Source organism: Coturnix japonica, chromosome 6 (assembly GCF_054131305.1).
Source record: "Coturnix japonica strain WE chromosome 6, WE-NBRP24, whole genome shotgun sequence".
NCBI classification, from domain to species: Eukaryota; Metazoa; Chordata; class Aves; order Galliformes; family Phasianidae; genus Coturnix; species Coturnix japonica.
Window position 1 is genome coordinate 16,879,914 of NC_140668.1, and position 23,108 is coordinate 16,903,021.

Genomic DNA, 23,108 nt, shown 5'->3' on the forward strand with positions numbered 1-23,108 from the left:
TTTACTGTTGCTCTTCCTCTGATGTAGGAGTGTGAGGCAGGAGATAGTGGAACACACTGATATTTTTGTTGTTTGTGTTAACAACAACTACCTTCAGATAAATTTGAATTGTTTACAATTTCAAGCGAGTACCAGCTACATACAGAAAATCAGTTTTCCAAAATTGTGTTGATTACAAGCATAGAATTAGTGTTTTCCTTTTTTTGTATAAGGATACGGAGATGTGTAAAACTCACATAATCTTTTACTTTTTCTTCTAAATGAGATTTTAAGTCTTGTAGCTCTGTAATAATGTCATCTTTCTGCACCACGATGTCCATTAGCTCTCGAATCCTTTCATTTTGTGCATTCATTTTCTTGGAAATAAAAAATAAAAAAAATTCAGTCATCAGTTTCTAATGTAGTGTTAAGTAGCTGAATTACACAATGCATTAAAGGCAAATTCAGTTAAGCTAAGCTCGGTAAGAAATCTATTAATGGAGCCTACTGGAATAGCATTTTAAGCTACCACAAGTTGGTATTAAAACAATTTTACACAACATCTTCTTGATAAAGTTACCTCAGTTGCTTCTTTAAGTTGCTCAACAGACTCATCCAATTTAATCACCTGCATTTCAAAGTCTGTAACACACAGAAAAGGTTGTATTACATAAGTAGCCAATAGATAGTTTATTAAGTAATCAATTTTTCCAGATATTCTAACGTTTAGGTAGCTTTTGAACAGATTAATTAATTTGCATGTGGTCTTCACTCATTGGGAGTGATTCAAAAGTTTTCTATATTTCTTGGAACGAAAACATTGCATCAACAAGACATAAAGAAGAGTAGAGATTACAATATAAAAGTAAAAATCAAGATATAGACATTTAACCCCATACTTACAAAAGCGTAAAGCTGCTAGTTGCAGTTTAAAGGAGGGGGGGAAAAAAAGAAAAGAAATAACCAAAAACCGTGGAATTGCTGAACCTGAATATACACAAGGAACAAACTATCACTTATCTACAGGCTATGGTTCCAAAGGTAGAACATCTCCTCTAATTCCTACTCAAACTGGTTATTTCTCTTTTATATTAATGAACTATTTCTGTCTTCTACCTTTCACATCACATAACTCACCTCTGTTCTTCTGCATCAGCTCTTCTTCAGTTTTAAGTAGTTTGGTGTTTTTCTCTGTTAGCTCTTCTTTGGTCTCCATCAGTTCAAAGTTAGTTTTCTCCAGATGCTTTTCAAACCAGCCAATACCTTCCTTCGGGTCCTCCAGGGATACAATGGAACTATGTGCTGCCTCAGCTTGCTCTTTAATATCCATGACATCATAATGCACAGAATCAAGAATGCCCTCAGGATCAACACAGGTGTCAGGCACTATGCTATGTTCTCCACCCTGAAACGTAATTTATAACCAGTTAAAACTGGTGAATAGCTGACTACATAATAGCTGTTATTTCTACAGATAGTCTGGATAGCCACTATGAAGACAGCCATACAAGAAGTTTTTAATTTCAGCTTCAAAACCCACCTCACAAATTCACATACAACATGACAGTGATTCGTATGGGGGGAAGATAAGTGGCATTCTAGTAACAGCTAATATATTTTATAGTATTTGATGACCACGCTCCCTTTTTTTTTTTTTTTTTTTTTTTTTTTAAATATTACCCCAGATTGATCTCCTTCAAATTTAACGTACAAGTTTGGACTCCCCTTTTCTTTGTATACAGCGTAAATTTTCATTTTGTGTTGCAGAAACAAGGAAAATGCCCAAATTCCCAAAGCTTTCTGAAACTGTTCTTAAGGCTCAGCAACTATTCCTGCTAGATGAAGAATAGATGTATCTTGCTCATCATACAGCAACACAGCATGCACTTCTTTGTAAACAGCCTTGTGTTTCTATAAGATGTGCCCATAACATTTAAATAGTAAAAAGGAAAATATTTAAGAAAAAAAAAAAGAAAAATATTGAAGAAAAAAAAAAGAAAAATACCAGGGTGTCATGGTTTAATAATTTTGTAATTTTGCTATCAGTATTCCACATCATAACATCATATAAAGCATGAACAATGTTACTGCTCCCGAACACTTGCAGTATATTGATGATATTGTCGTGTGGGGCCATACAGCAGCAGAGATTTTCAAGAAAAGAAAACAGATAATCCAAATTCTTTTGCAAGCTGGTTTTGCCATTAAGCGCAGCAAGGTGAAGGGGTCTGCCCAGGAAATCCAGTTCTTAGGTGTAAAATGGCAAGATGGGCATCGACACATCCCAGCAGATGTGACTGACAAAATCACTGCTATGTCTCCTCCCACCAACAAGACAGAGACCCAATCTTTTCTGGGAGTAGTGGGCTTTTGGAGAATGCATGTCCCAAACTACAGCCACATAGTGAGCCCCCACTATCAGGTAACACGGAAGAAGAATAATTTCTCATGGGGTCCTGAGCAGCAGCAGGCTTTTGAGCAGGTAAAACAAGAGATAGCCCGTGCCGTGGCCTTGGGGCCAGTACGGACGGGACAGGATGTAAAGAACATCCTCTACACTGCTGCTGGAGAGAAAGGTCCCACTTGGAGTTTGTGGCAAAGAGCTTCAGGAGAAACCCAAGGCCAACCCCCGGGACTTTGGAGTCGAGCATATAAAGGGTCTGAGGAGTGCTACACTCCAACTGAGAAGGAGATCTTAGCTGTGTATGAGGGGGTTTGGGCTGCTTCTGAAGTAGTTGGGACAGAGGTTCAGCTCCTTCTAGCACCTCACTTGCCTGTGGCCCCCCTGTCATGGACACAAGTAGATTTTTGTTTAAACCGTGACAACTACCCAGAATGCAGCATCAGGGAATTTTTGCCTAGAACTCTGGAGGACTATTTGTAACTCAGAAAGGTCAGAGATAGAAAGTTCACACTGATTTCTGGGTCACCAGCCTCACCGTACATCAGCATTTTTGGTTTTTAAATGATACATAAAGTTCTCAATGGCACTGCTCTAGTCGGTAGCTCTTTCCCTTTCCGTGCAGCTTGCTCTGTGCATGGCTTGTGAACCGCTATTCAGGCCAGACAGCTGCAGCCCCAAAGACCTGCCATAAATGTACAAATTCTACCAGGATAATGTCTTGGTAGTGGAGAAACAGGATGCGCAGTCATATGGCTCTCACACATACCTTGTACAACCAGCTTGGCTCTGGACTGGGCATCACCAATGTCACAGGTGTACACGTCACTGTCACTTTTCTCCAGATTTTTTATGCACAGCTGCAGGTCTCGTCCTTTCTGTGCCCTCTTGTATTTCCTGCCAGGCCTGAGCTCAGCAATGCCTTTCCTCCATATGACAAAGGATGCGGCTTTCTCGCTCTGACATGTAAAAAGTGCACTTCCACTTTCTTCAATTTTCACATCTGAAAGTTCCTTGATAAAGTAATTAGGTTTTTCTGGAAGGAAAAAAAAAAGGATGTGGGTGTAGGACAAAGGGATTTGTTACCCCAACAAGTCCCAAGCATACAGAGGTGTCTTGAATCTCCTTTGCCCTCATTTCAGAATATCACATAGAGATGCAAAGAGTCTAAGAAGACCACAGAGTCCACCCATTTACATAGGTTTGATAATTCCAGTAGATATCTGGAAAGTTCAATACCATTATACATGCGCTGGTAGGATCTCATCTGATCAACTGCATATAGTTTTGATTACACATATTCAATATAGACTAATTCAGATTGCCATCTTTTCTTGGCTCACTAACAACCAAGATCATAGAACCATAGAATGATCACAGAATCATATAGTGGCCTGAGAAGAAAAGGACCTCAAAGAGCATCTAGTTTTAAACCCCCTGTCAAGGGGCCACCAACCACTAGACCAGGCTGCCCAGATCCACATCACACTGGAGAATCATTCGGTTTCCAGATTATTTTAAGGAAAAGATTTTAATCCATCATATTTTCTGAAAACTAAGAATTGATCCTGCTCAAGGAAAGAGAAGAGAAAAACATCACCCACAGGCTGCAGATATTTACCTCGACTTCTCTACATGCCATCCCCAGTGTGCTTTTCAACTCACCTTGCACAGTGACCCTGGCTTTTGTTATGGAGTCCTCTGTCTCACAGGGGTACTCCCCACTGTCCTTGGCAGTAGAGTCATGGATGATCAGAATGGCCCACTTCCCTCCTGCTGCAAGTCGTACTTCTGGCTTTTTCTGATTGCTTTGCCATCCTTGTACCACCTGATGTTCAAATCCGGTTTTGACAGCTCACAGCTCAGGCTGATGTCCTGTCCTGCTGCTGCTGTCTTATCCTCCAGCTGTTTTGAAACCTCAGTAGGTTTTCCTGGAAGAAAACATTGCTTTTTGAGTAACATACAGTTAGGGTAGGATGCCTCTCTCAAAATACATGCATCTACATGCTGGAGATAAGTTAGAGAGGCACTTGCAACAGACGCCATCCTACAGCCAGCAGTAATCTGCAAAGTACAGACAATAGAATTCCAGGCAGCATTTATTCTCTCTTAAATCTACCCAATTGAGGATGATGAACCATGTCTGAAAACTGCCTCTTTCTTCTCTCCACTCATCACACTGGGAGCCTCGGATGATGCTCTCAGATGCACATGTTCTAGATAGGAATTTGTTGTACAGCTAGATGATGTGAAGGCCATCCCTTCAGCTTATACTTAGAGGATATTTGCTCCCACAGTTCCCTCAACAGAGCATTCCTGATTTACTGTTAATGGAACAAGCTGTAGTGAGATGCCCATTTCCAACACTACCCCAGTGCTTTGGGTAGTTCTCACATTTGTGTAAAATGTTTCCTCCTTTTACTTATTTTTAAGAGAAATTCTCAGTGCTTCGAGGTTCAAGTAGAAGGTTGCTATTCACTTTAACCATATTATGAGTTAGCTCTCATGACAATCTTATCAGAAGACAGTTGAAGGAATCAGACCCCAGAATCTCTCCCATCTCATTACCTTTCACAGACAGAGAGGCTTTGGAGGTTAGACCACGGGCAGTAAAAACGACTTCCCCAGCGTCAGTAGGAGTCACACTTTTGATAAGGAGAGTATATTTCCGACTCACGTTAGAAGCTTTAAATTGCCCACCACTTTCCACTCTGCTTCCATTCAGTGTCCAGTTGAACTCATCAATGCTTTCATGGGACGGAATGCATTCAAAAGTACAATCTTCTCCCTCCTGGATTTCAGTGTTTTTCAGCCATTTGGTAATGCCACTATTCAGCTCTGGAAGGTAAGAGATAGGTTAGTATGAGGTTTATATGGAGAAAAGGCATTTGTGACTGACATGAGTAGCAGTACTGGTGTTTTAACTCAGGATTTGCAGAACATGGCTGCATTCCTTACTGACGTATTCTCTAAGACATTCTCCACTCAGAATTACCAGAAAGCTATAAAAAAAAAAAGAGACGTGAATCTCTTGTCTTTGCTCTGGAAGAACTACAATTAGAGCAGCTCAGTCCATGGAGCAGAATGAAGATTCAATGAGCTACAGAGGGAACAACCTAACAGAGAGGACAACTCTAGGATGCTGCGTGAGAAAAAGGGTTTTGCCTATGACAAGAAATTAAATGTTTCTATTAGCTAATTTGTTACCATCCTACCCCTACTGGTGTTCAAACCATTTCTCCATTTTAGGGATGTTTAGAAAGGAAATATTTCCAGGACATTCTTGATGTGTTTGGTGATTTTCATGGTAAAATGAGATACATTTACATCAAAAGCAATGGGAATTTTCCAGACATCACTGTGCTAAATTGCAGTAATACACTTCTATTGTAGAAACTATTAAGGCTCGTGGGGGAATAGGTGTAAGACACTGAATGTGCTTTCAGCACTCCTTTACTTTCCACAGTACTTACCCTGAATGCCGACCTTTGATTTGGCAACATCACGGACAATATCACAGGTATAGAAACCTGAATCTGACTTCTCGAAGTCATGGATAAGGGGACATAGGGTCTTCCCAGACTGTACCAGCTCATACTTGTTGCCAGAAGTGAGCACAACACCGTCCTTCTTCCACACTGGTTTGACCTTCTCTTTAGAGACTTCGCATTCCAATTTAATCACACCCCGCTCCTCACCAAAAACATCATCCAAGGACTTCATGAAGACAGCAGGCTTCTCTGCAATTAAAAGGGCAAAACAGAACAATGTGATACAGAAGTTGAGACATTTCCAGTTGCTTTCAGATTTTTAAAGAGGGATAAATAAATCTTTACCAGCACTGACGACACCAATATAGAACCTAAAGCGGTTTCATGTCTGTTGACTGAATGCACTTTATGTAATTCTGAACTAATCAGTAGGAGAATACAGGGAACAGGAGGGACAGCCTGCATTGCCTTGGGTGGGACTGATATCATATGCAGTAATTGGGATGCAGCTCTTCTAAAGCTGGAGAGCTGGCACTGCCCTCACATGGAGCAGAGCTCATACAGCAGGCCACAGGATTAAGAGGATAAGCTGCTGAACACTTTTGATTTTCCTGTTTTATTGACTCCTTTTATCTATCTTCTATTTCACACATCAGATGTTTATACTGGGGAAAAAACTTCCACCAAATGCAAAAGAAAGGAGAAAGAGGAAATCCTTCAAACTCTGAGCGCATAGAGTAAAAGAGCTTAATTGCTGGGGAGAGCAGATTAGAATCACAGTACCCTTAGAATTGGAAGAGACCCTTAAAGGCCATCTAGCCCAGCTCCCCTGCAATAAAAAGGGACATTCACAGCTAGATCAGGTTGCTCACAGCCTGGTCATTAGTCATCCCAGAGGCAAAACACACACTGAATGATCTCTCCTTCAGTCATAAATCCTTGGAGACAACAGCATTGACACTGCATGGCACTGAAGCAGTAAAAGAAACTGCTCTTGTAACTCTCCTTGTGCTAAAGAAAATGATGATAAAAAGCAATGGAATGCTTTGGCAGGACACCAAAACCATCCTCCTTCCTTGATATCTGCTGCAATGGAACCTTCCACTGGAAGAAAGCCTCTGATGACTTGTCACCCCATAGAGGTCAGCTTTAGAAGCAGGATTGCTGCACAATAGAATGAACTGGAGCTCTTTAGCATCTCTTACATCCAGGAGGGGTGTGATCAGACCCACCTATCACCTTCAGGTGCGCTTTTTGACACCTTGTCTGACTTCACTGTCACTGTGCCAGCATCCTCAGGCTTAACCTGCTTCATTGTCAGTGTGCAGCAATTGCCAACGTTCTTGATGTCATTGTAATTGTTGGTGTAAAGGAGGTTGCCATTCAGGAACCATTCCACGTCCTCGTCATCATGGGACAGCTCGCAGGAGAAGACAGCAGAGCTCTCTTCTTCAATTTCTACATCCTGCAGGTGCTTCGTTACTTCTACATTGCGGGCTGTGGGGAAACAAGGTGAACTGTTACCACCGTTACTATAAATCATACTGGGATGTGGTAGAATGGTTGGACTAGATGATCTTTGTGTAATCTTCTCAGTGAAGATTATACATTTATAAAGTTAGCAGGAGAGAACGGCAGAAATCAACCAAGAGAAGAGAAATCTGAGGTGAAATAGGACATGGAAGAGGCCACCCTCCCTGCTCATACCTTCAGCTGTCAGCGTGGCCTCTCTGCAATTCCTGCCTTGCACTTGTACACACCAGCATCATCGGGCTTCAGCTTCAGAATCTTGAGCTCTGCTGAATGCTTATCCCTCTTGATCTTGTACTTCTCAGAGGGCTTGATGAGTGTGTGGCCTTTGAACCATTTAACAACCTTTGGAGAAGGCCTGAAGTCACAGGACAGGATGACAGAATGACGTTCCAAAGCTGTCTTGTCCTCCAACTTCCTGGTGATTTCTATATGGTAATCTGCAAAGCAGGGGTGGAAGAGAAGAAAGGATGAGGACAATTGGAAGAAGAGGAAAGTCTCTTGCGTGTATTCCATTCCAATTAATGTCAAGTTCACAATGGTTCTTTGAACGACTCTAAAGATAAAACAAACGATTGTCTATAGGGAATGCCATTGACTACATTTCTATAAAGTAATACTGTATATTATCTACCAAATGCAAGGTCCAGCTCTTGTTCTGTGCTTATTAAATTGCTCCAAATTGTTGAGGCTTTTATTCAAATAAGAGTGAGTTGAAAATATAACAAATACTTCAGGATGTGAATGGAGACTCTTATGCTGGGGACAACAGCAGATAAAAAGCCTGCAAGTTTCTTTCAGATGAAATCAATGACAAACTGCATCAAATTTAGGTGCTACCAAACTTAACCTTGTCTAGTTCAGAAATACAATTAATTTCACCTGATTTGACTTCTTTGGTATAGCCAAGGACAAAACCTCAGCTCTGTAGATCTGAATAGTAAGCACATCACAGCTATTCAAACAGATCTTTTACTGAGATGCAGCTGTCTCATTTAGTGTCCAACGACTTTGAACTGGAAATGGAGCAGACCCTCCAGACACACACAAAATATTTCAAAGACCCCAGTGAAGGAAGGCTGTACGTTAATTAATTCTTCATCTTCATGATGTAAACCAAGCCAGGATATGTTACCTCTGACAAGCAGATTGGCTGTGGATTTTGATTTGCCAATTGAGAACTGAATGGTGCTTGTCATATCAGTGGTGGTTTTCGGTATGATCAGCTGGTGGATGGTGCCTTCTTGCTGCATAATCAAGTATCTGCCAGCCTGTAAGACTTCCCCACGTAGGAATACCACTTGGGAGGTTTCACAGAAGGAATGGATATCTCGCATTCAAATTTGGCTTTTTCAGGCTCAGTCACATAGTCATCACACAGCTCCTTTACTAGATTAATGGATTGCTCTTTAAGAAGGATGGAACAAGAGAAAGCAGAGATTTAGAAGGAATGTAAAAAACCCTTACATTATCACCCTACTTAGTCACGTCAGCATTACTGCACATGAACACTACACCTATCAGCTCAGAATGCCTTGAAACATCATTAAAAAATAATAGAAAGAAAAGAATGTTGTTAAGAAGTCAGTCAATAAGATTGACAACCTGAAAAGAGCCCAGATCTTCTGATTCCCAGTCCAACATCTAAATCAAACCATGACCTTCCCATCCCAATATCAAACTCCTCGCATTACGAAATGGAATAGAGGTTCACTGAAACATGGACATTGATAATTACTTTGGTTAAATACAGCAACTTAGCTCTGAACAACAAGTTTTCTCCTAGTAAAGGTCTCTGTAGCTCAAATGTAATGACTCTACTTAGGAGAAATTCATTTTCCAGGAAGTTCTTGCCCTTATAATTGTAACAGTGGTAAAGCTGGGGACTGAACTCTTAAGTAGTGTGCTAATTCAAATGTCTCCCTTTTCTCTGTAACACTTAACATCATATATATACCCTAACATTGTATATATTAAAAAAAAAACCAAAACCCTGTGTTCTTTTCAAACAGCAAGAGAAAATGAAGAAAAAGTCAAGCTATGTTTTTTATCCCTCAACGTTCAAACACAAATCTGAAGTCTAAACATAGAAAATCAACCTCCTAAGAAAATAATCTGTTTTACTTAGCAAAAGTAAATTCCAAAAGAGAAGCTGGATATTTTGTGGGCAGAAAGGTAGGTAGGTAGGAGTTTTTATTTCTGTGAAAGGTCCTGGTGGTGTTTAACTTCCTTGACATTAAAGCAAAGGATGTTAGCTCGTTTATAATATAAGATAATTTAATCAAAATCGTCATCAGAAGCATAATTACCTTTCACTGTAAGATGGACACAAGATTCACGAGATTCTGCCTTTTCTGCTACAGATTTTATTTCTGCTGCATCTTTGACTTGGACACGTGTGTAAGTCAGCGAGTAGCTCTTTCCTGAAGCAGAGAACCACAGAGTCACTAAGGCTGGAAAAGACCACTAAGCTCATCTAGTCCAACCGCCAACTCATCCCTACCAAACTGTGCTCTTGAGAGCAAACCCACAACTACACTTGGCTTCCTTGAGCAAAGAGCTCTGAGGCACATGGCCAGGCTGAGCATCATCCATCTGGTTTCACAGCATCACTGCCTGTTCTCTCATGTCAATGAAACCACCCATTCCCCCACGTCCACATCCCCACCAAAGTGTAATCTAAACATGGCTTCTACAAGGACTGACCAAATGTGGCCGTCGTCACCTTCAAAGTACCTGATACAGAAGGATCACACTCACTGTCAGACAAAACCTCTCTGGAGAGGAGAACTGACTGCCCTGTTCACCCCCACGTTGGAAATAACTGCACTCATTTCCTACCTGCTCCTGGCAGTGTGGGATGGTGGGATAGCATCACACTTCCCACACTAAGCATCCCACCATGTCACTTGTTCCACCCTAACCTCAGTCCCAAAACAAAAGGGGAACTCCCTTCTGAACCCTCTTCACTTCATTTCAGATGTCTTAAATGCTTGATCTCCAACCCACCCCCCACTCAGGAGAAAGATCCCCCTCTTACACCCTACCATCTTGCTGCATTCTGATGTTGTCATCAGCCTTCAGCTTGTTGTCATCTTTCTACCACTGGCTCTGAACCTCATCGTGTGAAATCTCACAGACAAAAGATGCACTCCCATATTCATTCACTTCCACATCTTCCAGTGGTTTAACAATCTTGATATCTCCAGCTGTGAAACACTAGAGATATATTTGTCAGGGTATTTCCAGAACTGAGTGCAGCATCTTTTCCTTACACATATTTGCATAGAAAATAAGTAGGATTATGTTTTATTCTAAACCATCATCCATTCCTGAGTCATTTCTCTCTTCAACACAGTCAATGCATTATTGCCCTTGAACTTAAAGATAGACTTACTAGCTACAATGGAGCTCCCTGCAAACAGTTTTCATGGAAACCAGAATCTCATTTATTCTAAAACCTTTCAAGCAAAATTAAGGGTAGAAAAACAATAGAACTGACTGAATCTTTAAGGTCATTTAGTTCCAGTCCCCCTGCTATAGGCAGGGACACCTCCCTCCAGACCAACTCTTCTCCTCAGGGTCAAGGCTTCTCTCAAATCATTCTCCTCTAAGCCTGTGCCTGTGCTTGGGATTGCCCTGACCCAGGTGCAGGGCCTTGTACTTGGCCACACTCAAGTTCATGAGGCTGCCAAGGGCCCACCTCTCCAGCCTGTCCAGGTCCCTCTGAGTAGCATCCCTTCCCTCTAGCACATCAACAGCACCGCTCAGCTTGGTGTCATCTGCAAACTTGCTGAGGGTTCATTTGATTCCACTGTCCATGTTGCCTACAAAAATGTTAAATAACACTGGTCCCAACACCACCCTCCACCTGGACACTGAGCTATTGACTGCAGCTCTCTGAGTGTGACCATCCAGACAGTTCCCTATCCTGCAACTGGTCCATCCATCAAAACCATTGTTCTCCAGTTTGGTGACCAGGATGTCATGCAGGACGGGATCAAATGCTCTGCACAAGTCCAAGTAGATGATGTCAGTTGCTCTCCCATTATCCACTGATGCTGTTACTCCATCATGAAAGGCCACCAAGTTTGTCAGGCATGGCTTGACCTTGAGGAAGCCATACTGGTTACCACCAATCTCCTCATCTTTATTTTCCAAACTATGCCAAGGAGAACTAGACAGAACTCTACAGTGTCGTGTCACTACAAACCTGTCTGAATCATTGGCTTCTCTGCATGCTCATCACTAGTCTCTCCTTAGCTTGTGTGCCCACAATGTATGGGGAATGTCAGCCACAAATCTTACCTAGGGGACGTCTTTGCTTCAAAATCCCTTGAACATCACACAATCCTTTTTAACTGTCCAGGTCTGCACTTATTTATGTCAGAATCAGACCATATTTCTGTGCTGCTATTTCCCTTTCCTTCTGAAGGGCCTGGATACAACTTGGATTAACCTCAGGAGCAGAGTTCCTGCATAAAACAGCCAGTACTGAAACAGCAACCCAACCTGGTTGCAGACTGAGAGAGAAAATGAGAGTTCACCACCTGTGAATAATGAGACTTCTCTTATTTCCCTGGGAAGTAATGCCCACTTTTTTACTTTGACAGAGCTCCTTCCCATCCTAGAAGGGAAAATATCAAGTCAAATCTACATTAGTCCTTCCATCTCTGCACTGAGTAAAGGCAGCCTTCAGATCTATGCTTAATTCACCCAATTCCCTAGAATTAATGGAACTGTGCTTACTGGCACATATGCTGAAGCTTAAGCACAGTGCAGTGTTTTCAACATGTAGGAATGGCTATAGAACATGCATAAATTCTGGCTGACCTATGACAGCTTAAAGCACTGCAGAGGACTGTTAACAAGCCCGTTTGGACATCACCTTGAATAAATGACGTTATCCCCAAGTAAGGGAAGGAACAGCTGAGCACCGGGGAGGTACACAAAGTGCCAGAGCAAATTCTCACACTGTCAGGTGCAAAGAAAACTGAGATTTCACCCTAAAACCCAGTTCACAACAAGGCTACAAAATCCTGGCTGAGAATTTCTGAATGCTCACCAGTTGTTTCCAGCTCGAAGGTCATCTTCTGGCCAGCAGCCTCGCAGATGTATTCTCCAGCATCTTTCTTCTCCAGCTGCTCCACAACCAGACGCCGTGTTTTGCCCACACATTCCATTCTGAACTTTCTGGAGGAGGCAAGCAGTCTTCCATCCTTGAACCATTTTACTCCAGTTGGATCCTGTGCTACTTCACAGCTGAGGGAGGCACTTGCTGCCAGGGCAGCACTCACCTCTTTCTGCACCTTCTCCTGGTTTATAAACACAGGTTTTGGCTCTGAGGGAAGAAAAGAAAAACAGAAGGACTGAAATGAGACCATCTTGCAGGTTTTTATGTACAGGTTGGAACAGGTTTAGGTTACCACTTGTGCCCAAACTAATAGCCTTCACTAGAGAATATCAGCTCTTCTGTTGAAACAAAGTGTCAAATCTAGGCAAGAAAGAACCTAGGAACTGAAGGAACCAAGAGGGTCCTTGAACACCAGTCCCATGGTTGCAAGTCACTATGCAAACATATTGAACCCAAAACAACATCTGTCCTGCAGGCAACCAAAACCTGAGTTCCTTTTACTTAAGACCCACTGTGAAACATCAAAACACATAAACATGTGATAGTCAAACCACTGGCTGCCTTTTCATGACCCAGAACAGTACTCCTGGCTTCCTGAACAGACTCCTCATGGCCTCTACCATTGCCACAACTGTGACTGTCAAAGGCACAAAGGAAATATGCTCACCAACGCAGTCCTTTGTTCTTTGTGTGTGATTTGCAGATATCTATCTTACTTTGAGCTCTGGGAATAGTCAGCTCTACCAGGTCTCTTACTGTGAGTAGCAGACTCACCTATCCAGAAGCAGCCTCCAACATAAAGGCATAGTAAAAAGGCAGTGTACTACTAGGAGAAGTTCCTGCTTCTCCTGCCATGAAAGGCTGCACGTAGAACATGCACTCCAGCCTCACTGCACATACTTCTCTTAGTCAAATGTTTAGGTGAACAAGAATTACAGTTTGGGATCTCAGGCACAGGAGAGATTTGAATAATATCTTGAACATTGCTTCCATTGTACATATATCAGTAATTATTATTCTACAGACAGACTGAAACAGGTCTTTGTGCCATACTAAAACCAAATACTTGCTACAAACCCAGGCAATCAAGTCTAGGGGAAAAACCTCAGCACAGACTACTGCACCTGGATCACTGTATAATGGAAACTAGATTTTACTTTACTGTTCTCTGCTGTATTTCAGACAACACCTGTCTTACCTGTGACATGAATCTTGAAGGTGAGTTTCTGGCCAGCAGCCTCGCAGCTGTACTCCCCTGCATCTTTCTTCTCCACCTGGCTCACCACCAGCCGACGCTGTTTGCCCTCTGACTCAGCCTTGAACTTCTTGCTCGAGGTGATCAGTTTCCCATCCTTGTACCACTTCACCCCCATCTTCTCCTGGGCCACCTCGCAGCTCAGCGTGACATTTTCTGTTGGTGCAGCCTTCACCTCCTTCTGCACCTTCTCCTTGTTGATAAAAACATCTTCTGCTTCTGGAATTGAAGGCAAACGGGCACATTTAAGACACGAATCTTTTCTACACAGCCTTCCACAAATGCCCAAATTAGTCTTTGGACTGTACCGTTGAGGACAGCTTTCCCACTCACATTTCCTGACAGTGCTATGAACTGAATGCCAACATCTGAACTATATCAATTGCTAGTGAAGAACTTCCTCCCTGCCAGACCAAAACAGCTTAGATAGCCCTAAACTTGTTTTCATTTCCACCAGTATCATGTTCCAAAATCTTCAAAAATTAAAAAACACCCCTTTCCCCACTGTCCAGCAGCACACCAGCATACGCAGTCATTGAAAAGTCTGTTTCATACAAGGGGACAGGCATTAAATTGTCCAAACAAGCTGACAGCTGTAAGTTGCTTTGCCAGCAAAAGCCAGGTGAGAGTCAAGGTTAAATTCTGTTTGTGATTAAGTCATAGTGAGGAAATGTATTTTTCTCACCTATTTATTTCTGAAAACAGTTCTAATATCTCCTGAGTTTTCATAGGCAGTAATAAAATGGTTTCCCCTATGGAATCATAGAACGGTTTGGGTATAGAAGGAAGCTTTAAAGATCATCCAGTCCAACCTCTTGCCGTGGTCAGGGACATCATTCACTAAATGAGGCTGCCCAGGGTCCCCATCCAGCCTGGCCTTGGACACTCCAATGATGAGTCACCCACAACCTTCACTGGACAATCTGTTCCAGTGTATCACCACCCTCATCATAAAGAACTTTTCTCATGTCCAAACTGAGTCTACCCTCTTCACTTTTGAAACCATTGCCCCTTCTTATGTTGCTATAGACCCTGGTAAAAAGCCTTTTTCCACTTTCTTATCAGACTCTCCTAATAAATAGAATGCCTGTCCTCCTCCATTTCTGGAAAGAAAAGCACCAGCTTGAAGCCTTTCTATTTTTAAGCATTTCTTTTGTACCTGCTATAGAGAAGAAAACAAAAGAAAATACAGGAAAACCTTTTTAGTTGCAGGTTTCTTTAATTTAATAGAAACCACCAATGCCGCCTTCTAGCATTGTGACCAAATGCTGTCTCTAAGACTATTTAGGAAGAAGCATTTGCAGGGGTGTGCTTGTGCCCTGAAGATATCTTTCATATTCTTTAATTTCCCCTGAAATTATTGACTTCTCATTTTGCTATCATTGCATCTACTTGAGATGCCCAGGGAAATTCCCCAATTATTTCCAGCCTGTCTTAAGCTGAGGCTACCCAAGTCCTCTGCGTTCATAGCTTCAGAAGACAAACAGAAAGTACACGAATTAAACAGAATTTAAGCACCGTCTACATCACTGAATGCTGGGGTTGAATGTGTCAAACCACTTAACCTTCCCTTCCTTCTTTGTTGGGGGCTTCAGTACAGTCGAAACAATTTCTCTCACCTGTGAAATGAATCTTGAAGGTGAGTTTCTGGCCAGCAGCCTTGCAGCTGTACTCCCCTGCATCTTTCTTCTCCACCTGGCTCACCACCAGCTGACGCTGTTTGCCCTCTGACTCCACCTTGAACTTCTTGCTCGAGGTGATCAGTTTCCCCTCCTTGTACCACTTCACCTCCGTCTTCTCCTGGGCCACCTCGCAGCTCAGCGTGGCGTTTTGAGTGAGTACAGCCTTCACCTCCTTTTGTACCTTGTCCTTGTTTGTAAACAGGTCTTCTTTCTCTGCAGGGACATCACAACAGTCACACCGTTTTGCTGTAGTCTGCTGCAGAGCTAACTCCAGTTCCCCATTTTCACTATACCTGCCCTTCACAGGGAGCATCATGATACCTCATTAAGACAGGAAAATACTTTCCCCTCTATCTTGCCTTGGGAAATGATAGGCATATCATTTCATATCATATCATATCACATCATATCACAAAGCTAAACATTTCGCAGTCTGATAGCAGATTTGGACATGAGATTTAGAACACCTGCATGCACTGCTGAACCTCCTCCCTTCTCTTTTTTTCTTCTCATGTCTCTCTACATTTCCAGTAAATCAGAAGGGAACGGCCCTCTAGAACAGGTTGCCCAAAGAGACTGTGGATGCTCCATCCCTGCAGGCATTCAAGGCCAGGCTCGATGTGGTTCTGGGCAGCCTGGGCTGCTGCTTGGCAACCCTGCACATAGGAAGAAGGGGGTTGGAACTGGATGAGCACTGTGGGGCTTTGCAACCCAGGCCATTTATGAGTCTGATTAGTGGCATTTTCCACCTAATTGTGTCATTCAAATTTTGTAACCAGATCTCTTCAAACACCTCCCCTTTTCTCACTCCTTGCATGCCTGGTGTGCTCTTGCACTGTAACCCTGCAGACACCAGATGACTAAAGATGTGCACAAGTTACCCTCCTTGCCTATGGTTTGTTGCAGTAATTCATTCCTGGATGTAAAAGCACATGTAGAAAAGTGTTGCTATGACACTAGATGACAAAGAAAGTCCTATAGCCAAAATGTTTTGCACCAGAGAGGCTGTCAGTTGATCCTCCCAATGCAAGACACACAAAATGAAGCGTTCCTTTATCTCTGGGATTCCAAGCATTTTCTCACCTCTGACTTTCACTTGGAATGTTGCTTTGTCATCTTTTGTTTCACAGCTGTAGCTCCCTTGGTCTTTCAGGGTCACATTTTTGACCATGAGCTTGAGGTGCGTCCCCTGGGAGATGATGGTTGTCCTCTGGTCCTGCTTCACCTCTGTTTGATCTTTCTTCCATACGGCAGCTCCGCTTGCAGCTGACACCTCACACACCAGCTCCAGGTCTTCAGAAGGACTGACTGATATTTCTGGAGTCATTTTGGGCTTCTTGACAAAATTAATGGCTCCATCTGAAGAAAAAAAGAGAAAGTGGTTTACATCCTGACTCAGGCTTATTCAGCACAGCATGAAGATACAGTTAGAACTGATTGTAATGTCTCTGCTCATTACATTTGGGTGATCGAGTTTCACCTCTGGAGGTACTCACATACAAACATCTGCTTGATTCTCCTGTGGAAGGAAAGAGTAAGTTCTATGCAGACAGTTCTTATTTCTTCTAATCAATTCTGTATTCTGCACATGTTCTTCTGAAGCTAAAATGAAGGCAGCTAAGTAACGTGTTTGCAATACATGAACAAACCTATTCAACACCTTGTCTCTAAGCTAACAAGCAGCGTTTGATGAGCACATCAGTATTTCATGCCCTTCATTCCATCCACACAGAAACCTGCCTGAGGAGCAAGCTGATGGCTGTCAGCTACAGGCAGACCTAGCTTAGTATTGCAGTTCTTAGAGCAACAACTGTTGCTTTCAGTCACTGAATATACCAAGGCCAATTGCTATGACAGGCACATTTATGGCATCAGTGAACAAATAATGCGTTAAAAATTGTAATAGACAGGAGCCATCTATTCTTTTAAAACTAGGTGACCAAAGAAGAACAGTCCCTCTAGAGTCAAGCTGTTAAGAACTAACAGCATCAATCAATATCACATAGATAGATTACTTCCCTGCCCTAAGACCATCTTGTGACCATTTGGTGCTTCTAATTAAGCCCACTTGATGGCATTTTGTCTGAGCCATGTGACATTTTGTGATAGGAGTTACTGCTAGTGTTCCCTTAACCCAACACCAAAGTAGGAGGTATCCATTCTCAGGGAATCATGCAGGCTTCCTCTGTATCTGATGCTCAGAGACAGCCCCAGAACTTTTTAAATCTTAGCTTAGCTCTCATCCAATAATGTTCATCAAACAGTGCAACTTGTCCTTTGGGGATGCCTTTGTTCTGCATCCACCAGTTCCAACGGAGTCTTCTTGGCTTGTTTTAGATCAGTTTGTCAACAGGTAAAGCCAGGGTCTTTGAATTACAAAGTGAAATTGCAGAATGCATGATTCTCAACCAAACAGAACGGGAGGTGGGATGCAGGGTGAATACCTGAGCCAACACCACCTGCAAGCAATCCTTCAATATCTTAGGAATCTCTAGCCATCCCAAATCCAGTGTTGTGCTTGATCTATCATCTCTGCTGAGTTTTTAGCTAGCTGATGGTGAGCATCATGGTGGTGATGGGTGAGCAGTTGGACTAGAGGGTCTTAATCAACCTTAAGGATCCTGTGATCAGAGGAACGTGAATGTGCTGTTAAAGGCCACAAGAGCTGCACTGCAGCATGAGCATACACAGCGAAAGGCTTTCAGTAGAGCTTCAGTTCATAAATGAGGACTGGGTTATGGAAAATAAACCAGAAAACAGATCTTAACGCCAGGTTCTGTGAATGCAGCCAGCTGAATTTCACAGATATTGAATTTCAATGACAATATCTTGTGTTATTCTACCCTCCAGCTCCACCCTGAACAGGAACATGTCAGTGACAAGCATTACTCCTCCAGGCTTGACCTGACAGTGCTCTACTTGTACTATGAGCTAATGCCAGGAAGGGCAGGAAAAGAGTTTCATCCACGTGCCTTCTCCTTCCTTAGTAAAACCAGTGTGAAACTGCAGCCACGTCAGGCTGAAGGAGACGTCTCAGATGTCCTGCCTGGATGCAGGAGGTCACGTGTCAGAGGATGTCTGGCACGTCAAGTCTCATGGCAGTGCAGTGCATGACAAACTGCAACAACACTTTCCTGTGGGCTCCTTTGGGCACGAGGCCCAGCGGGTGACACACCTCTGGCTGCAGCTCTTCAGAGCCTCCCAGCAGCCACGTGATGCCCATGGGAGAGACACAGCTGACCCGCACAGCAGATGATTTACCAGCTAGCTCTGGTTTACAGCAAGAGAAGATACAAGTGGCGATGCTGAATGGTGAAATACTGCGAGTGTGTGGCAGGGGTATAAGATTGGTGAGCCTGAGGATGTTCAAAGTCAGGCTGGACAGGGCTCAGAGCACCTGATGGAGCTGCGGTGCCCCTGTTCATTGCGGGCGGAGTCCAACTAGCTGACCCTTAAGGGTCTCTTCCCTATCTATGAGATACACGAAAGCTGATTCTGCAGTAACCAAGCTACCAACAGCAGTTGTTTGTCTTACAGCTTGCCAACACAGGTTTTAAAATAACAGCATTGATTACTCTTTTGATAGTCACATTACAATGCAAAGCACATGGAAACATCCATCAGCGAATTCAATTAATTCTGGGGGCAGACCTGCCAGTATGAAATATTATGCTAACATGACTGAGAGAAGAAAAGCAAAATTAAGACTAGCTGACAAGCCTTGGCAGGAATTCTGCTCTCCATCAATTTAGTCCCATTATTCAATTCTGTTTGGAGCTGTCTCCATGTCTCTCTGGAGTTTGTTCTTTGAGAAGAAGCAATTAAGTAAGCTCTCCAATACCAAAGTGCATACACTACTCTAGGGCTTTGTTGTTTCTCCATGGATCAACAAGGGTGACAAGCCAGCAGAATATGATGAAGAGCCTCATGCATACTCAGTGTAAAAAAAAAAAAGGCAATTGTTGCTGGGAAGAAGGTGCATTTGCATTTGTGTCATCTGCAGAGGGTACTGCAGAAATGGAAAGTCTTCTACTGGAGCAAACAAAGGGCTCTCATTTATTGCAATCAAGGCCCAGCGTGTGGATCTCAGAGATCAGACCTACACCCTGCAGCAAAACAGAGACCTGCGTGGGAAAGTTAAGTTTCTCTCTCCATCTGTGTAAGAAAAAGCCCACCATGGAATGACAGCTAAGTAAACATCCCTGTGACTCTTCACAGGTCTCTTCTACATTTGGGATCACTGCTACAAAAAGAGCTGTTGACATCATCTCTCGTGGCCACCCTGAGAGAAGAACAGGAAGACTGGGATGCTCTTTTTCCTATCTTTCCCTTGATTTCCTCTGTATCTTAGGGACGAATCACAGCACAGAACACAGAAATCAAATGGCTCTACAAAGCAGATTGGCCAGTTCAAGTCAAAACAGCCACTGAAAACACCCCAGATGCTGTCTGACAACAGCTGGACTGTCGGGGAGTCAGGTGAATGCAGTCTGCTGGCCCTGGGCAGGAGGAGCACAGCCCAGACTGTCACATACCTTTCACTGAAAGCTGATAGAGCATTTTATCCCCCTCACAGATGCACTGATAACTTCCAGCATCATCCATAGAGACGCTGTGAATTTTCAGGGTGTGTTTCTTCCCCACGATGTGCAGTTCATGTTTTTCACTGGCCTTGAGCTCCTTCCCATCCTTCATCCACTCCACAGTAGCACCTGTGTCTGAAAGCTCAGCCTGCAGTTTGGCTTCCTCACGCAGCCGAGCGCAGATCTTTTCTACATCTTTGCTCTTATTGGTCTGCAGCACCTGTCAGGAGCAAAGGCCTCGTTATTTCAATTGATATCAGGCTAACGTGGTCAATATTTGCTGCAAGATCTCTGAAAAAGTATCACCTTCTGTTCCTGCACTCATCATTGTGTCAGTGCTGAGCAATTCAAGATGTTTCATTTGGTCTTCTTGCCGGATTTACTAAGTAAAAATCAACCAAACATCTCCTTCTACTGATTAATAATGCTCTAAACATGCTTCTGCAGAGGTTTCCACCCAATGACAAACAGCTCCTCCCATAATGAATCTTTATTTGTTCTATTTTGTCATGCAAAGCTGATTGATAGAGATATTATTGGAATGATTGCTCCCCTACTTCTAAACTATTCCAGTGCAATCAGAAAGGCTGTCTGAACCTGGAGCTGAAAGTACTGCTCTATGGTGATGCAGTGGTAAACCTGGTGACTGAAGGCACTGGCCAGTAGCTGTGAACTGCAGACATTCATCAGCTGGCATGAAGCAATCTGGTTCAGATACCAAGCAGCTGGGTAGACTGGCTTACCCTACACTCAGTGCTATCATGTTTAGGTCATTACCAGAACTCACATCAGTCCATGGGATGCAATTTCAGGTATTTGGTACAGTCAGTGAATGCCTGCAGCCCCAGTTCTAATCATCAGATCACAGCAACTCTGCCTTGACTGTAAGAGGAAAGGAGAAGGATCAAAGCAAATACCTCTCACTCTCATCTTGCTGCTGAAACCAACATTTTTGGCAACAAATTTCACTTCTGCTCCATCATCGTTCTTGGTGACGTTCTTTATGATTAGGCTGTGAGTAGTTTGGGTTCTCTTGATGATGCAGGTCTCGCTTTCCTGTAAAACTTTACCACTGAGGTACCAAGTGCCGCAACACATTGTTGTAAGGTCAATAGTAAACATGGCATCCCCTCCAGGTACAGCTTCACCAGTTGTTAGGGGGGATTTCACAGCCAGGACTGGGTCTGAGGAAGAACAACATGTTTGTCTTAATGCTCTTTAGATGCAAGTCTGGTATCTCATTTAGAGATGGAAGATTAAATCATAGGGACATTTCTACTTCTCCCTTTGCATGAGTGCTGGAAGAAGCACTTCTATGCTTAAGATCTGTTACAGAAAGTTCTGCCTCTTGCACATGTGAGATATCAAAAGATAAGGATATTCATGTCTCTGTCACAGAAATAGAACTTTTATCACTTTAGTGGTAGCTGGAGGTTGATAGGAGATAGGAGAACTAGGAATAAAGGAAAGCCTTTGGTGTGTTAATGCACTACTGTCCTTAAAGTCAAAGGAAACATCTTTAGGGAACCAACACAGCTGCTCAGCACACACTGACCCATTTCCATTGGGGCTTTTGTGCTTACCAAGGTGCACGCTCCCTGGGAATTCCAGAGACGGGCTCTGTCCATGCGCATTGACTGCAGACACTCGGAACTGATCATCAGCCTCTTCAGACAGATTGCTCACCGTGAACTCTGGGACGGGGACATGAGACTCGTGGCACCTCACCCAGGTGAAGCCAGTTAGTTTCTTGCATTCCACGACGTAGCCATTGATTGGAATGGGGAGGTGCATCTTCGGAGGGGACCATGCCAGCGTCACTGAGGTTTCTGTTTTATTTTTCACCACGGGGTCAGCTGGGGGCTGGGTGGGAGGTTTTCTGGGAGCTGAACAGAAATAAATACAGAAATATTAGCAGAAGGTCATGTAGGCTGGAAAAGACCTTCAAGATCAGCAGACTCAACTTTCAGCATGACCTACTGAGTCCCACCATTAACTACTGTGGTACCTGAGGACATACATGACAAGCTTATTCCTGCAGGTATTTGCATAGTGAATATATTCACCCTCTGGTTGCTTTGGAACATTTTAGAGGTTAAAATCCCATCAGACTTTTTCACTGTGTGCAGCCACTGATACAGGCAGGAGGCTGGGAATTACCTGATGGGCTCTAGTTACAGACTACTGACACAGTCAAGGATTGATTTCATTTAATTTTGGCCATCAGAAAGTTTGGTGTCTGGTTTAAGTCACCCAATTATAATTTAAGACTCCAAATATAATCATATGGAGAACAATGCATTTAGGAGAACTCATCTCATCTTAATAAACCTGAGTGAAATCACAGAATCATAGGATCATGGGAGGGCTTGGGTTGGAAGAAACCTTCAAGATCATTAAGTGCTAGATGCCAAAGGTCCCACTAACATAGCATGAAGCCGAAAGCTAGACGCTGGTATCAGATCTCCTGACCTTACCATCAGAAATTGAGATGTCATATTTTGCTCAGAGGTGCCTGCTTGTAGGAGGGACAGCTTCCGAGCTTTTTCTGCTCCAGGAACCAGCTCGAGCTTCAGAATTTAAACAGCAGTCAGAAATTAAACTGAGCTTTGTCACCTCCATCAAATAGAAGGAGTGGTTGGGTGGTACAGCTTTCCAAATAACTTAGAAACTGTCACAACAATCAGATGCCTACCTTTTCTTTCTGAACTTGTTAATACATAGAGCTTAATAGCATCAGAATGCCCCAAGCACTTCAGATAACACGACAGCTGTAAACCCTTCTTTAAGGATTCCTTTGTTTAATCACTGAGTAACTGTAATTCAGTGGTGCTGGTGGGAGAAGTGAAGTCTTAATCTTCCCAGATGGAGAGTAGAGTTGATGTTCACATGCAGACTGGTGCTGCAGCAGAGCCAGAAACCACTCATTTGGGAAACACAGCACCAAGAAAATAATGTGAATACCTTCATAAAATCAGGCAGCTTCACCCAAATTTCATGGCAGGTCCATTATTCTTCCTATTTTCAGGAAGAAATGTTTTCCCTGTTTCTTG

The 23,108-nt window shown here is 43.0% G+C and overlaps 1 protein-coding gene and 1 long non-coding RNA gene across 2 annotated transcripts; both read right to left on the minus strand.

The window, feature by feature from the left end:
- Positions 1 to 5,897: 5,897 nt before the first annotated feature.
- Positions 5,898 to 11,210, minus strand: LOC146760390 (obscurin-like). The gene is made up of 6 exons (XM_085551360.1): positions 10,449 to 11,210; positions 9,711 to 9,824; positions 8,537 to 8,808; positions 7,579 to 7,841; positions 7,104 to 7,368; positions 5,898 to 6,120 (listed from the first exon to the last, which is right to left on the minus strand). Exons 1-3 carry the CDS (start codon positions 10,459 to 10,461, stop codon positions 8,657 to 8,659), a joined length of 279 nt encoding a protein of 92 aa, XP_085407486.1. The 5' UTR covers positions 10,462 to 11,210; the 3' UTR covers positions 5,898 to 6,120; positions 7,104 to 7,368; positions 7,579 to 7,841; positions 8,537 to 8,656.
- Positions 11,211 to 16,393: 5,183 nt separating this feature from the next.
- Positions 16,394 to 21,314, minus strand: LOC146760391 (uncharacterized). Its single transcript, XR_014947681.1, has 3 exons — positions 20,973 to 21,314; positions 20,008 to 20,275; positions 16,394 to 16,831 (listed from the first exon to the last, which is right to left on the minus strand). It is a non-coding gene; the product is annotated as an uncharacterized LOC146760391 (long non-coding RNA).
- Between the last annotated feature and the right edge of the window lie 1,794 nt (positions 21,315 to 23,108).